At 32.2% G+C, this 16,659-nt stretch overlaps 3 protein-coding genes across 3 annotated transcripts; 1 reads left to right on the forward strand and 2 right to left on the reverse strand.

Annotated features, from left to right (window-relative positions):
• Positions 1–2,746: 2,746 nt before the first annotated feature.
• Positions 2,747–4,299, reverse strand: LOC107004190 (dirigent protein 25-like). The gene is given in 2 exon segments (XM_015202432.2): positions 2,747–3,526; positions 3,528–4,299. Coding segments are annotated over 2 exon segments (798 nt in total). The 5' UTR covers positions 3,632–4,299; the 3' UTR covers positions 2,747–2,832.
• A 4,822-nt stretch (positions 4,300–9,121) lies between these two features.
• On the forward strand, positions 9,122–13,431 carry LOC107002881 (ras-related protein RABE1c). The gene is made up of 8 exons (XM_015201078.2): positions 9,122–9,398; positions 11,522–11,594; positions 11,716–11,816; positions 12,248–12,313; positions 12,495–12,592; positions 12,714–12,776; positions 12,859–12,951; positions 13,040–13,431. Exons 1-8 carry the CDS (start codon positions 9,326–9,328, stop codon positions 13,121–13,123), a joined length of 651 nt encoding a protein of 216 aa, XP_015056564.1. The 5' UTR covers positions 9,122–9,325; the 3' UTR covers positions 13,124–13,431.
• Positions 13,432–15,397: 1,966 nt separating this feature from the next.
• Positions 15,398–16,116, reverse strand: LOC107004176 (zinc finger protein ZAT11-like). The gene has a single exon (XM_015202417.2). It carries the CDS (start codon positions 15,998–16,000, stop codon positions 15,506–15,508), a length of 495 nt encoding a protein of 164 aa, XP_015057903.1. The 5' UTR covers positions 16,001–16,116; the 3' UTR covers positions 15,398–15,505.
• Positions 16,117–16,659: the final 543 nt, after the last annotated feature.

The following is a 16,659-nucleotide window of genomic DNA, read 5'->3' on the forward strand; positions in this document are numbered from 1 at the left end:
CCTTTCTCTCTTTCTCGTTTTATACAATTTTCAAATTGTATCTAATTTCTCTCTTTCTCGTTTTATACAATTCGATTCAATTGTACATTCCTTGTCAAGTCTCTTTTGTCTTTCTCTCTTTCTCATTTTATACAAATTCAAATTGTATATAATCGTTCTATACACTTATAATAATACAATTCGTTTTTATACACTTGGTGGCCCAAGTGTCTTTCTCTTTCTTGTTTTATACACTTCGTTTTATACAATTTGCTTTAACTGTATATGTATAGCGAATTATACAGTTTCTATGTTTGCTATGGAGCGCAATTATGTAAACTTTGCTATAGCATACAAATATAAATTTTTTATTTGCTATATGTGAAAGTTGCCCTTTTCAAAATGGGTTGGTCCAGCCCCATTCAGTCCAAGCCTAGCAGGCCTAGTTGATGGGCTAGAGCAGGTTGACCTTTCATTTAGAATGACCTGAAAATGTTCGATTCAATCCAACCCTAGAATGGCCAAGATTGGGGTAGGATGGTCTTTTTTTTTTCTTTTCAAACTTAAAATTCTATAGCATCAAGAAATTGAGAAGATTTCCAAATCAAATGTGACAAACAATGGTGTTGTTTCAACAACACTAGCAAAATATCTAGCGTGATTAGCATGTATCTAGGATACTAGATACGCAAGATCACAGATACGCGAGCGAGATAAGACAGTAGCGAGCAAGAAGGGGGGGAGGCGAGGGCGCGAGATTTGTCTATGTATCCTAGATAAATGTAAATCCACTTGAGTGGAGTCTATCTAGAACAAATTAACCTAATTTTGAGTCCAGATACTACGAGACACATGTATCGGACGTATCAAAATTTAAGATTCGTAATATTATAATATAACATGCATTTTAAGTAATTAGCTCAGATACTAGTGAGATTGTTGTAAGTTACCCTTAAATAAATAGTTTTGGCTCATGGACCGATCCTAACACAACCCCTATCAAGCCTCAAGAGTCACAGGTTTATGTGAGTCAGGCTTATAAACTCTAATTTTAAGCGTTTGAGAAATTCTATTCCAACTCTACCTCAACCCGAATTGGACCGGCCCCATGAGTTTAGGGTTGGATTGGACCGGCCCCGGAGATTCAACATCACTAAACACTGAGTTATTTGAAGTGCAATTGCAAATCTAGTGATTACAAATTGACAATACAGAAGCTCTGAAGATTGAATGTCATCCATCAAATATACTACATAAACAATAGCTTTTTAATATATTTAACTAATAAATATTATTATTTTTTACTTGATCAATCAAATATATAAGTTGCCCTACCTTTATTTTATCTTATTTCCTAATCCTAATAAATAAGAGTAGGCCAATATTGAACTGTAACTCCACCAAGAACTTCCCAACCGTCCCTTATGGCCTACTCTTTTTTCTCCTTAAGCACCACGTACCCTTCACAAATTAATTTCGTATCAAACTCTTTTAATTTTGAGATTAATCACTTCTACAACTTTCAAAAAATCACATGCATATATGTGTAAAATTAGGACAAAAGTTCAAATATGAATGTATAAGTTATATTATGGCGATTCTAAACCATCACTTTAATTTATACAATAAAAATGATAGTATTAACTGATGAGTACTACGATTTTTTGAAAACCGTTGTAATAAGATTGTGCAGATGAGATTATAGTGTTTTATTAAACCATCATTTAAATACATTGTAGCGAATTATATGTAAAAAATGACCCTGCAATCATCTTATTTTTTTAAAAAAATAGAGAATGAACCCGAAGACTTGAAAAAGGTTCAAATTTAAATGTTACGGCGGACAAAAAAGATCGTATTAACTAATGCATAATATGATTTAAGTGAAGGAAGATATTATTAACATGTTAGTTGATCAATATTCTTCTTATTCTCAACTCTGAATGAACAACTTATAAATCTCTGTGAATTTGTTGTTTGAAATAACACAGTCAAATTCTCTATTACCTCTCTTTACCTTTCATTTTCACTTCAAATTATTGCTACCAAATTCTTCATTCTACTCTCTCATATTTCATTTTCATATAAAATTCTCCAAGCTCACTCATATTTCAATTTCATACAATACCAAGCTATCCATTTCCACTCTCTAATATTTCATTTTCATACTAAATTTCTCTATTTTCACACCTTTACTTCCTAGTAACTAAGAAAACCGGTCAAGAAAAGAGAATTAGAAAGCAAAAAAGAAAATAAAAATTAAAGAATTAACAGAATAACAGAGTTCGGACTTCATAGTTAAAAGAAGGCTTATCACTAAACTCTCTATTAAATAGTACCAATTACGGTTCAATATTCTTTTCTATTACATAAAATTACATTTCAATCATTTAAGTTATTTAGAATACAAAATATATAAATTATATAAAACCAAAGTGCATAGATTAAATATACTTGGTCTATATTTGATAAACTAGATGGCCAAGAGTACATTTACCCAAATTTCTTGTTTTTGGGCAGGATTTATGAATAGCCCAAACTTACAATAATAGTCTTTAATTTTTGTTCACCAAACATTTTAAGTGAGCTCAAAAATACCTCTAAAAGAAACCTTTTTTTTTAGTTATGTATTATAAGAAATAGCTCAAAAATACCTCTGACAGAAAACAAATCGCAATACACGTGTTATGTGTTAAGTTGAGTTTCTAACATATATAATACGTCTTAAGAAGTTCATTAGACACAAATAAGGCATTATGCCTCGGAAGAAATAAGTTGAGTTTGAATAGAAGATGTAAAAGAAAACACAACAATTCATTGAAAAAAACAAATAAATTATGTACAAGGAATTAATTAACAATCAAGATAAACAGTAATATGCAACAGAGTCTGTACACCATCTGTCTCTTGATTTGCAGCTGGAAATGTCTTGACAGTAGCAAATCCCTTAGCATTTACGTACTTTCCAGTTCCTCCCATAATAGCAAGATGTGATTCTGAAACTCTAACTCTGTGAACCCCAAAAAAGCTCAGACTGTCACTATAACTTCCACTGTGAAACATTACTGTAAATGCCATTGTTTGACTAGTTCCATCTTCTGAACTTGATACGTAAAATCCTTGAGATTTTCCAACTAAACCTGAGTTGAGTTCATGACCTTGTGTTGATTCGTCGTCGAATACAGTTAGTGTACCAAACATGAGTTTTTGGAATGTTATTCCTGATCCTAATTGAGCCATGTTTAAGGCAGGGTATCCGTTTCCTCCACCGATGATGTTGTTTTGGACTACGTTGGGAGTTGTCCCGCTTAGGGCGGTGAGAAAAGGAATGTTGTTGTTGCTGATGATTCCGCTGGTAACAGGAACACCATTCTCTACTGCTAGAACTGCACCGTTTGGCTTAGCGAATGGGACTTGTCCGCTTAGTGATGGGTTGGTTGCTATACCGGTTACCGCTATTGCTGATGGGTTTGAACCTCCTAGAATGTCGTGCATGAAGAATGAAAAGATATGATCATCTTCACCTGCAACAGCAGATACTCCAGGGCTCCTCATCAAGGATTCTACGTGCTGAGGTGGTTGTGAGAGCTAGAATGACAAGGAATGTGAATATGGATTTGAGTTGAAAAACGTTGGAATTGGAGGTTGTCATTTAATGATATATGGAAGAGAGATGTGTTTGATGGCGATTCTTTTGAATTGGATGCAAACAATGAATGGATTGTGATCTATTTATACATGGTTAGGATAAAGGGAGTTGATGAATGATATGATTATATGGATTAGGTATTATAACCATTCCATACTTTCAAGTCCATTGGTTCAAGTTTACAAAACAAATTATTTTCGTGTTAGGTGTACCAGAGTTTGTTTTTTGGGGCTTTAAGTATGAAAAATCAGTAAATTAGGATGAACAAAAACCGTTATAATCCGTGCGTATAAATTACACACTTATATACAATAAGTAAACACAGACCATAGCTACAAATTGTTATGATTAGACTGGGAAATTTTCGGGTCATCATTGCTGTCCAAAATCCATAATATGCAACATCAGACATTTGGATTTTTTGTACTGTGGTTTTACCACTTGGAAAGCAAAGCCTTTGAAATTCCCTGCTTTTAAGCATCATTTCTTGTGTTGATCCAATGATTGAGATTCCATCAGTTCCATACTTGGTCATTGTTTGCTGTCCATGACACGAAAATCTTGCTCCCTAAAACTGACTCTGTTGCAATATATATATATACTTGCTTTCCTAGCCAAGGCTATTTCGAACATACTATGTGTGACCGCTATCTTTTGGGAAGGATGCACAACTTTTTTCCAGGGAAGTGATATTGATCTTTTTTTTTTTAATTTCCAAAACTGAAGTGTTAATATCCAGTCTGGGTTCAAGAATGTTGACATGGAAGAAATGTTTGTTCCTTTATCTAAAAGAGGAAACTCTGTGGAGTAGTGATATTTGAGCTTTGTGTTTTACTATCCATTTCTCTGTTTTAGTATATTTTTTAGAGCAGCATCGAATTGAATTAACTACTAGCTTTACGTGACTGAATTTTCAGCCAATTTTAACGTCTATTTCGGTCATGTATATAAATGATGGGAGTTTATACTTTCGGATATATTTTGGCTTTATTTGAAATGAATATGAGTGTTGAATTATTGAAATTTGAAGAAGACACTCGTAATTGAGATTTAAGATAATTTTCACATACAATTTAATCATGTACGATTAAAATTAGACACGAGTTTTCAACCTAAATTGCGTACGCCTGAATTTGTAAAAAAATTTATACATATAGTAGTAGAAATTAACTTATTTCATTAATTATCGTCCATAAAGATTAATTGTGCATTACTAACCATTTCAAAAGTCATTATTTTGATTCTTTGTAATATTCTTACTCTTCTTTCCCTCTCCATTTCTTGTATGAATTAAATATATGACGAATGTGATATTTAAAAGAAATGTGAAGTTTTTTTTTTAATATATATATATATATATATAAGACAGTATATATATCCATCTAAAAAATTAAAAACCAAGGAAAATAATTAATTAAAGACTTACACCTTAGAGAATAGTATTTGAATAACATGAACTCCATGATGTGCATTTATATTTGGAAAACTTCAAGAAAAGGAGAAAAGAAAATTCCTTTTAACAAAAAACACAAATATATCTCTAAATCAAAATAAATAGTCTTGAATCTTAAGCATGGTGCTTAAATTTGCCAAAGGATATGTAGTTGCCCAAAAGAAATTGTCACTTCATGATAATAATAATATGTGATCATCAACATCTTCATCATCATTGTGATCCTCCATTTTTGAAAGAAAGTAGAAAAATTAAGGGGAAAGAAGAAGAAGAAGAAGAGAGAGAGAAGGATTGGTATGGAGGGTTTAATTTAACTATAGAAAAAGGTTGGTGGATGGAGGATCTTCTAAGCATATGCTTCTACCATTAACTTGTCTTTCCACATCTTTTTCTTTCTACAATTATTTTTGGTTCAGTGTATCCGGGATTCAATTAATCTGAATTTGTGCCACGTAGGATCTATTAAAAGGACAACACTCCCTAAGGGAGCTGTTTTCATAATCAAAGCTCAAACTTAACATTTCTGATAAAAAATAAAAAACTCTTATCGATCTGATCCCATCAAAAAATCTTTATTGGTGTTTTTTTAAAAAATTATAATGCATCCAATCAAAGTTTTTTTGTTATAAAAGTTGTCATGACAAACTTCTATTCTAAATATTCCAGTCACTGGTTTCATTTTATATATTCATATATAATGCTCCTTGCTTCTATGCTTTTTTGATTGGGGTCATCTATTTGTCGAACCACTATTCCTGCTTAGCTAAACATTTTATTAATTTACTGTTCTTAATATGTTTTGTTTGTACTGAGCTAATTAGTTCCCTTTTCTTTTATTTATTTTACTATATATATAAACAATTCAGACAAGTGTGTAAGGAACCTCAATTTGTACATATATATACTTCATGATTCTTTAAATAGTTGTCTAGTTTGTTACGCAAAATGTAAGATTTTTATAAATAATGATACTATTATTATCATTTTACAAATACCATAAGAACTACATGACAATGATTATAGATTATTTATTTTTTTGTAACGATAATATTAGAAATAACTTGCTCATAATATTATTCTTAATCGGCAAGTTTCAAACATGTTTTCTCTTATGGTTTATAGCTTATTATTTTTATAGTCGTTGAGGATCTGTTACCATAAAATTTTAAATTTGTGATAGTGTAATATCATAAACTAATTGACTATGAACACACGATTTAAAATTGAAGGAGAAAGAAGAAGAGAATATGCCTAAAGTATTATAGTGAAGTAGAAAATACTCATTTTAAACTTCACTACTAAAATTACATTATCGCGATAATAATGAAAGCACCAATGTTGTCAATAATAGCAGAGACTTATTGATGTATGAACCCCCACATGGAATTTGCTGGCAACTAGCTTTACATGTTTTTTGCTTGGGCAGAAAACGTCAAAAACAACAAGTGTGTTTTGTCAAAATCTGTCGTTTTATAATTGAAAACATCAATTTGCCCATTCTAGTAGTTGAATCATACAAATGGTTGATTATATACATTACTTTAATACTACTCGTCATATCTTTTGAGGAAATAATTTAAAAACTTGTTTCCGTTAAATTAAGAATAGTCGATAAATATATAATATATGTCAATAGCTAATTAAGTTAAGTAAAAACAATTGTATTCATTCGGAACAGTTTTTATGATTGATTTATATGTTTAGTTTATATCCGAAATGTCTTGATTGTTTCGAATTTATATTATATAATTTAATCTTTTTTATAATATTATTATATTTTCTTGACCTTTTTGTATATTTACTTCTTAAAATTTTAAATTTCATAATGAAAATATTAAATCCATCACTAATATATGCATAAATTGTATATAACAACAAATAGATTGATAATATATATTAGAATAAATAAACAATCAATCTAATCGCTATTAGTATATAAAAATCTTTGTTTAAGCATATGTTATATGAAAATCTTTTTCAACTATGTTTGGGTGTAAACAAATACATTTGGGAGCTATAGATAATTACATTAACAAGATCCACCCAATTTAATTTGTATTAGGGATCCATCATTTACCAAACTTAATTAATTTCTTAATTAACTTGTCAAGACAAAAACTTTGACTATTCACACAAAACTCGAAAATACAAAAGTCAACTACTTTAGCTTATTTTATTTATTGCAAATTAATTTGCAACCATCATAATTAATTTTATAGTAATAAGTACGTAACTTGTATGGTCTTTAATATTGCTGCCTAGCTTCTTTTTTTTTTTATTGGTGTATAATTTTTATAAAAATATGGTAGCTAGCTTGGTATATACAAATGTTGAGAATCTTTTGGTGAGACGAGATTGATAGAGCATTTCCCCATCTGTATTTTCTGTAAGCTGAACATTCATAATTTTTGTTTATTCAGAAAATGATATAGTTGAATTTGTAGTAAGGTTAAAAATAAGTAACTTGTTAATACATTTGATTATTAGCAATTAAATATATTTGTGAGTTTATGAAAGAACAAAATAAAGATACATAAGTAAATAAATAAAGTTATATGGAACGATAAATTTCTCATTGTAAGCATTTACATCATATATTAAAGTGATGTTGCTCTCAAATTCAAAGTTAGTCTAATAGTAAATCTATGAAGTAAAAGACTTAATGAAATATAGAAGGTTTGGAACTCAAAAATAATAGTGATATATTGCTTTTGTATTGTTTAGAAAATAATCCACTTATACTTGTGTTAAAAAACTATTTATAGATAATAAACCAATAAGAAAGTTTCACTCAAAAACATAAAGTACTACTATGAACAATGGTTGTTGTCCACGTAAAAATGTCATTAATAATGTCAACTAATATTTCTCAATCGAGGATAAGATGTTAATAATATGATTACAATTATATCAAATGTATCAGTTTTTTTGTCAGATTATCATAACACAAGTTCTTTTCATCTTTGGGTTACAATTTTTTGTCTTTTTTTCTGTAGTGATTATTATGTAATTTCAGAGACTTAATCGAAATTGATTTGCACCAAACACATCTTCGAGTTTAAATTATTTCGCTGATCCAATTTCCTTGAGCATCCTTTGTTGGTGCCACATGTCCACCTCTTGTACTGTCATGCGTACAAACTACTTTAATTCTGAGGTATTTTTAAATATTTATTATGTAAATAAGTTAATAATTTTTTTTCAAAAAAAATTAATAGTTGAAGTAAAAATATTCGAATTTAAAACAAGAGTAATTTAAAAGGCAAATCATGTGGAAGGTAGTTCGTATCGATGGAACCGACTATTCCTTGTTGATTAAAAGCCAAAACAAACACTTGTATCGAATATCTTGCTACATTTTTTTACTTTATTAAACACTTTCCACCTCTAATACACAAGGCACACATCCTTTTTTGTTTGTTTAACTTTCCCAATATCCAATCAAAATGTGCCATGTTCAACTCCTTTGAAGTTCGTTTCAACTTATTTCTTTGTCCTATTTCTGTTTTTACTCGTTTCAAAACGTATTTTTAAATTTCAATATTTTATATGTCCTTGTTTAAGACAATAAAATTAAAGAGAAGTATTAATAATTTTAAAAGTATTTATTTATTTGACTAATTAAATTTAGTTATATTCTCGACTAATTATACGATATATCAAATAGTCTTAAAATCTTGTAGTAGTATGATGCTCTTAATAAAAAAAATCGAGAGAATTGTTAGAAATACTTCTAAACTAGACGAGAATTTAGGTGTATTTCACTCATGCGGTAAGATCAAAAGCGTATCCAAATTCAATTAACCAAGTAGAAAAGTATATTTAAGATTATCAATAATTTGAAAATAAAACAAATAATTCACATCAAATTTAAAAATATTAGAAAAAACATTTAGTATATCATACATAAAAGTTAAAAGCTTTCTTTATTTTTTTAAATTTCGTCGAAAAAAGACAAATTAATTGAATTAATGGAGTAGCGGTAATAAAACAAGCGCGTGATCACTCGCCCCCCAAACAATTTTCTAGGCGCACGCAGCACAAAGTGCGCATATTAGCCACCCTCATCGCATCCTGAACCTATTTGGTATCCCCTTTCTCTCTCTGAAGAAAATCATTGATTAGATTCGTTGTGTAGATTTTGGTTATCTGCAGTTTTTGTTTTTCATTTTAAATTTGTGAATCGAGAGTGTATACGAATTTATTCAAGGAAAACACTTTTAGGAGCTTTTGTTGATCCTTCAATGGCCGCACCACCGGCAAGGGCTAGAGCAGACTATGATTATCTCATTAAGCTTCTTTTGATCGGCGATAGTGGTAAGACTTTTAACACATTTTTCATTTCTAATCCTTTTTCACAGATCACAAATTTGTATTTTTTTTGTGGATCTATGGCTGCATTTCTCTGATCGGTGATTTGACTTGTGTTGTGATCTAGCGTCTGCTTAGAAAATGCATTTTGGTTTCGACGTGTCTATGCTTTTTTCTAGATTTGGTTTATTTTTCTGCAAATCATCTTCCAGTAATGACTCCTGAGAGTCTGAGTTGAACTTGTTGTAGCAGGATTGCCTAGTATGGTTAGCATCTCCTGTGGCTTGTGAGCTATTGCATATGAGCGGGTTTAGGAATTTCTGTAAAAAAAGAAGATTTTTTGGTAATGAATTTGGGTGTTAATTAACTTGTAGGTTTGTTTTTGTACCTGTGACGTGACTTGGGATTTAGAACAGTATTTTAAGTGTTAACAGTATTCTTGAGTCCACACAAATAATTACTGGAGAAACAGTGATTGCCGTAAATTATTGCTGAATGGAATTTGTTGTTTTACATGTCGAAATTAGCTGGATTGTCATACCTATGCGATTACAAGGAGATTCAAGAATTATTAATGTATATATATGGAAAAAGGTGTTTTTGCTGTGTTTGTGCAGTATGTTTCACCAGTTGGCTGTGGCTTCGTGATGGGTTGTGCTAGGCATGCCAGCTTAAATATAATTTCAGTACGATGAATTGTCTGAATATTGAATGAATAGAATGGAATAGATAATGAGGACTCAACGGATCCTAACTAATTAAATGTAGATGATCGATTGACAATTTATCAGGGCCCTATCACTCTAATGGATATGGCGAGGAATATATTTTTACTTGGTAGGTTTTCCCTTCTTGTTATTAAGAATTATCAAGCAATGGTTGGGATCATTCATGTATTAAAGAGTCTCAGGATGAGCTTCTCTCTTTAGCTTTTGCCATCTTATAAAATGTCTGCAGACTGACTAAGCTGCTGGATTTGATTAGCCGAAGGAATTTACTTTTGGTTACATCTTGCTCCATCACCTTTGTCTTTATCTAGGTCTCTCTTGTACCATAGATGCAAATAACACTATGAACAGATTAACAATGTCTTGAGGAGGATTAGGCTGTCAACAGCCTGCATAATAAGAACAGGAACAACAGTATTGGCGTTTGTTTGCATCAGTTACTGTGACTCTGATTAAAGGAGAAAATGTGGCATCCTCTGCTTATACTGTCAGTGTGTATACTTGTCAGGTTAAGTTGGTTGCTATAATCTTTAATAATTCTTGATTTTGTGGTTGTTTCTGAAGTAAATTGATATGTGGGCCTTTGAGCTGGAGGAGATGGTACTTTAGCTATTCACTAACAATCGTTTACCTTAAAAATGTTATTTTGTAAGTATCTAACCAAATTCTGATCACCTCAACTGCTCAGAAATGATCTGCATTACCAGCAAATATCTTCTGAGAACTGTCAGACATTACCATATTGCTTCATCTGTTGCATCCAAGACTCTATGGTCATTCAAATTAAACACAAAATATGGGTTTTAAATCTTCATATTGGTAGAACATGATTTTGAAGAATGACAGAATGCTGTAGCCAAATTTATCTGTTGGGTGTCCTGTTTGTTCTGTACATAACTAGTAATGTCTGTGCTCAGTAGGAGTAGATGATATTCTCCTCTTGTGATTAAGAGAACTCCTTTATTCTCCTTCTGGGATTCTTGGCTGGTTGATCATGGTCCATACAACATTTCTATTTTTTGTGCTGTAGTGGTGGTGTGTGAGGTGGGGGTAATCATGATTACTGTTTATCACCTAAAGTTTAGGTAACAGGGGAACACTTCCATATGTTTCTTTTTACCTTTTCCTTTTATGTACTAGGCAGGATGGAAACTTCTGTTTGGAATTTATTTTCCTTTTCTTTAGTGTATACCTAAAGCTAGTTGAGAATTGGAACTTGCCTTGTACCTTTTCAGCAAACTTATTTTCAGTCACCTTTTCTCTTGGAAGTTCTGAGCTTCTTATTCTGCATCCTCTTCATTGCACTTGGAGGTTATGTAATGTCTTTGCGTGACTTTTATAGAGAATGATTGTGGATTGTTTTTTACATAACCAATTGTTTCTTTGATGTCTGCACTGCAGGTGTTGGTAAGAGTTGTCTTCTTTTACGTTTCTCTGATGGTTCCTTCACCACAAGCTTCATCACAACTATCGGGTGAGTTCTCTCTCTTAGTTATACTTCTGTGGTAATTGCTTCAGAATGCCCTTAAAAATCATGTCCCTTGTTTTCTGTGTACAAATATTTCTTAATGGTTGCTTCTATTTAATTTTGTTAGAATTGATTTTAAAATTCGAACCATTGAGCTTGATGGAAAAAGAATCAAGCTTCAGATATGGGATACAGCTGGTCAGGAACGTTTTCGGACCATCACTACTGGTATGTTGTCATGGTTGTTCATTGATAAAAGCTCTGATGGTGTTACATCAATGTTGTTATAGAGGAGTCTGGCATAAGAGGTTATAAAGGAGTCTGGCCATTATGACCACGAGAAGTTTATTCCATTTTTATTTTCTATCTTATTTAGAGAAGTTTGCTTTTATGATGTTTTTCTCCCCCTTCTGTTTCTTCCCTACGTTTCCATGTGACCGTTTATACTCTTGCCCCAATAAAGAGAGTCGGTTTTAATTGATATTCTCTATCATATTATATTTGCAAAGTTAATGGGTCGTTATCCTTATGCCTGTTTCTCATTTTCAAGAATACATTGCTCTCGTATTAAAAGGAAAAAATGATCTTCCTTAAATCCTAGTGTTTTTCTGTTTCCCTGTGTACTTATTGCTTCTTTTTCTGATTACAATTTTCTCCAGCTTACTATCGTGGAGCCATGGGTATACTGTTGGTGTATGATGTAACTGATGAATCCTCCTTTAACAGTAAGGTTCTTTATCCTGTTTCTCGTATAATATTAAGGTGTAGTTCATTTTGCGAATACTCACCCTTTTTAGGATTCAAGTGAATCTGTTTCATCATTCCATAACTCTTTTATGTGTTTGCTGTCATTTGTGCAGTATACTCCTATGTGTATGGATTCTAATTGTTTCATCCTACCTGCAGACATCAGGAACTGGATTCGTAACATTGAGCAGCATGCCTCAGACAATGTTAACAAAATACTTGTAGGGAACAAGGCCGACATGGATGAAAGCAAGAGGGTAGATTCTTTGTTTGGACTGATTTTAATCTAAAACTTTTCCTACCTCCCATAAGAGTTTGAAGGTCCGTGTTTTACTGCAAATCTAATATTTGGCCAATATGAACGAACCCTTTTTGCAGGCTGTCCCTACAGCAAAGGGTCAAGCACTTGCAGATGAATACGGAATTAAGTTTTTTGAAACTGTAAGTATGGTTCAACAACCTAGAAAGAAATGGTGGTAGGTTTTCCTGTTGTAAATATAACTCTGTTATACATGCCCCGCAGAGTGCAAAGACAAATCTTAACGTGGAACAAGTTTTCTTCTCAATAGCAAGAGATATAAAACAAAGGCTTGCAGACACAGACTCCAAGGCCGAGGTGAGTTGAATAACTTGAATATACTTTTTAATATTTGCTGTTTCCAAATTCCAAATACTGTAAATGCTCATAGTTGACGTCGTTGCAGCCGTCAACGCTCAAGATTAATCAACCAGAAGCAGGAGCTGGAGGTAGTCAAACTTCCCAGAAATCAGCTTGTTGTGGTTCATAAAAATGAGCTCAAGGAAATGGAAAGCTGAAGTTGGAGGGCACTTTGTAACATCTTTGTTTATTGGTGATTCTTTTGAAATTTTAACTTGTGAAAGATAGGTTTGAGTATTATTTGTTGCTAACACCTTTCCAGTTTCCTTCGACCTGTAACCTAGCTGTTTATGTGTACAACTTTTATTATGGCTACCTTAAACTTGATCCTACTAACTTTATCAATAGGTAAATTAGTATCTAAAATTCAGTAAGCGTAATTTTAATTTACTAAATAAGTGGAGAGGGTCGTATCAGATCCCTCCATGTAACTCATAATTAGAGACTTTCAGTTTAAGCTTTAAAAAAAGAAACTTTTGACATGAAGTTTTCTGTCCTCGTTTATGTTTATACATTGTTCAAACAGATTCCTAGCCCAGGTTTTTGCTATCATTATCGCCTTGTGATAACAGAAAGCTAATATTTTAAAAGAATTTCGGTAAAAAATAAGTTGAGATCACGTATCATCAAAAATTCATACAAAATTAGGTTAATTTGATTTTTTTCTGCATTGTACCTTGTTTGAACTAGGAAATGTGTCCTTTTGCCTTTAGAGACCACACAATTAATAAGATCGTAATAGATATTCATGAAACAACGAGAATAGTTGTCACTAATGCTTCTTTTTAGTGGCAATGACTATTTATTAGCGGGATAACAGTTGTCGCTAATGAATAGTTTTAGTGGTGACAATGGTATGTTAGCGAAGATCATAGTAGTCACTAAAGGTTGATTATCGTGGCAACTATTATATGCTTGTTGTTGCTAAACTTGGTTTTAGTGGCGATTAAATTTGCCGCTAGAGATTGGTTTTCGTGGCAACTATCAAACTTTTAGAGGCGGAAAAGTTGTGACATACATACCTTAGCGACGACATTCATACCCTTTAGTGGCGTTTAAGTCGACACTAAAAACAGCTTTTAGCGATGACTTTAGTTGCCACTGAAAGCGACTTTAGCGACAACATCATACCTTTTAGCGGCAAATAAAGTCGCACTAAAGGTGACTTTAAGCGACGACCTTCATACCTTTAGTGGCGGAATTTAACGACGATTATTGTCGCCACTAAAGGAATTTAGCGACGATTATTGTCGCCCTAAAGGAATTTAACGACGACCTTCATACCTATTAGCGACGACTTTAGTCGCCATTAAAAGCAACTTTTAGCGACGACCTTCATAACCTTTAGCGACGACTTTAGTCGCTGCTAAAAGAAGCTTTTAGCGACGACCTTCATAACCTTTAGCGACGACTTTAGTCGCTGCTAAAAGTAACTTTTAGCGACGACCTTCATACCTATTAGCGACGACTTTGGTCGCCATTAAAAGTTACTTTTAGCGACCTTCATAACCTTTAGCGACGACTTTAGTCGCTGCTAAAAGCGACTTTTAGCGACGACCTTCATACCTATTAGCGACGACTTTAGTCGCTGCTAAAAGAAACTTTTAGCGACGACCTTTACTTATCAGCGACGACTTTAGTCGCCTTTAAAAGTTACTTTTTGCGACGACCTTCATAACCTTTAGCGACGACTTTCGTCGCTGCTAAAAGCGGCTTTTAGCGACGACCTTCATACCTATTAGCGACGACTTTAGTCACTGCTAAAAGAAACTTTTAGCGACGACCTTATACTTATCAGCGACGTAGTCGCCTTTAAAAGTGACTTTTAGCGACGACCTTCATAACCTTTAGCGACGACTTTAGTCGCTGCTAAAAGCGACTTTTAGCGACGACTTTAGTCGCTGCTAAAAGCAACTTTTAGCGACGACCTTCATACCTATTATCGAATGAAATCCCTCAATTCTACTTAGCTCCGTCCATGATTTCAATTTACTAAATAAGTGGAGAGGATCGTATCAGATCCCTCCATGTAATTAGAGACTCAGTTTGAGCTTTAAAAAAGAAACTTTTTGACATGAAGTTTTTTTCCTTTGGCCTTAGTGCAAATATGAATTAGTAAGTGTCAGAGAGGTGATCTTAAAAAAAGAAAATCTCATGACCAAATTTGATTAAACTTTGTGCCATTAGAGTTTGCCTTACCAATTTATTTTGACATAGCGATGAATACCATAGTTAACTTAGGTTAACTAAAAACCTATCTCTGGACAATAATAGGGGAATACATATCCAGAAAATTAAAATCAAATTGTTTAGATTATTTTTTTTTTAAAAAAAGAATAACGATTGTTTAGATTATTTTTTTATATATAGTAAGGAACACAAATTTAAATTAGTGAATTTCGAATAACAGATAATAAAAAGAATTCATCATAGCAATTTATGTTGACATGGATATCTCAGTAAAGAATTAATAAATGGGTAGCATATTTCCTAATTGTATAAGGAAAAGAATTTAAATAAAAATTCTCAAAACAGGAGATGCAATTGGCGATAACTTGAAATCAACAACATTCTCATGAGGAGGAGTTAAGTTTAAGTCCAAACAAAAAATCCTCTTGCTGCTATTCGACTTGTTCAACACTGGTATCGTCGTTTTATTAATTTCATCGCGATGACGCCTCATGTGCCCTCCCAATGCTTGACCTAAAGAAAACTCCACACCACAAATAGAACATTTATGCATCTTATTCTTTTTGTTGGTTTCAACGACAAACTCTCCCATTAATCTTGGCTTTTTATTATGACTTGCACGGTGACCGCCTAAGGCTTGGAAAGATGGGAAGCGTTTATTGCAAGTCTTGCATTCAAAATCATTAATATGATGATGATCTGATGAGTATGAACAAGTGTTGTTGTTGAAACGAGACAAAAGCATTAAGGCGCAGTTAGCCATGGCCTCTACTTCAATTTGCATATTCTCTTCTCTGCTTCTTTTCATAGATGTCATATTATTGAAGATTTTCACAAATTGTATTATCAAATTTAGAAGTACTTTGAAAAAGAAAGATTTTTTGAAGTTAGAAGTTGGAAAGAATATGATACACTTTGGTTGGTGTTGCTTCTCACACACTTATATATATATATATAGATTGGAAAATAAGTTTTGCGTGTATGAAAATGAGACAAATTTAAGTAATGTTGTTTGACTTTGTTAATTTGTTGGTGAGTGAGTCAAAGAAATACAGTTGGTTTACAAGTGGGATCAATTGATTTTCTGAAATAAGCAGTTGGGTGTTGCTGACGCGTTAGTCAATAGTGTGAAATGCCAATATTTTAGGTCAACAAAACAATAACTACTCCCTATTCGTTACTTTTTGACATAGATATCTCAGTACGTGTTTTCAAAATTTTTTTATCTGTATGCTAGTTAGACTTTGTATTTAAGATTTTTAATTTTGATTAAAGAGTAAAATAATTTTATTATTGCATTACAATTCATATTGATGAGAATCAATTATTCGTAAAAATAAAATATTCATTCATTTTTCAAATAATAATAAATATTTATTTTTAATAAAAATGCTAAAGTAAAAATAAATAAAATATAATATATAAGTTAAAGTAGGTAGAAAAAGTATTTAAAAACTACTTCCCTTTGTTTAACAA

This window comes from Solanum pennellii, chromosome 11 (genome assembly GCF_001406875.1).
Source record: "Solanum pennellii chromosome 11, SPENNV200".
In the NCBI taxonomy this organism is placed as follows: Eukaryota; Viridiplantae; Streptophyta; class Magnoliopsida; order Solanales; family Solanaceae; genus Solanum; species Solanum pennellii.

What these genes read in the sequence shown, in the direction of transcription:
- LOC107004176 (XM_015202417.2), bottom strand. Translation starts at nt 16,000, where the DNA reads ATGACATCTATGAAAAGAAGCAGAGAAGAGAATATGCAAATTGAAGTA.
- LOC107002881 (XM_015201078.2), top strand. Translation starts at nt 9,326, where the DNA reads ATGGCCGCACCACCGGCAAGGGCTAGAGCAGACTATGATTATCTCATT. An exon ending in TTTTCGGACCATCACTACTG is followed by an intron (nt 11,817 to 12,247) that starts GTATGTTGTCAT and finishes AATTTTCTCCAG; the next exon opens with CTTACTATCGTGGAGCCATG. An exon ending in GAATTAAGTTTTTTGAAACT is followed by an intron (nt 12,777 to 12,858) that starts GTAAGTATGGTT and finishes CATGCCCCGCAG; the next exon opens with AGTGCAAAGACAAATCTTAA.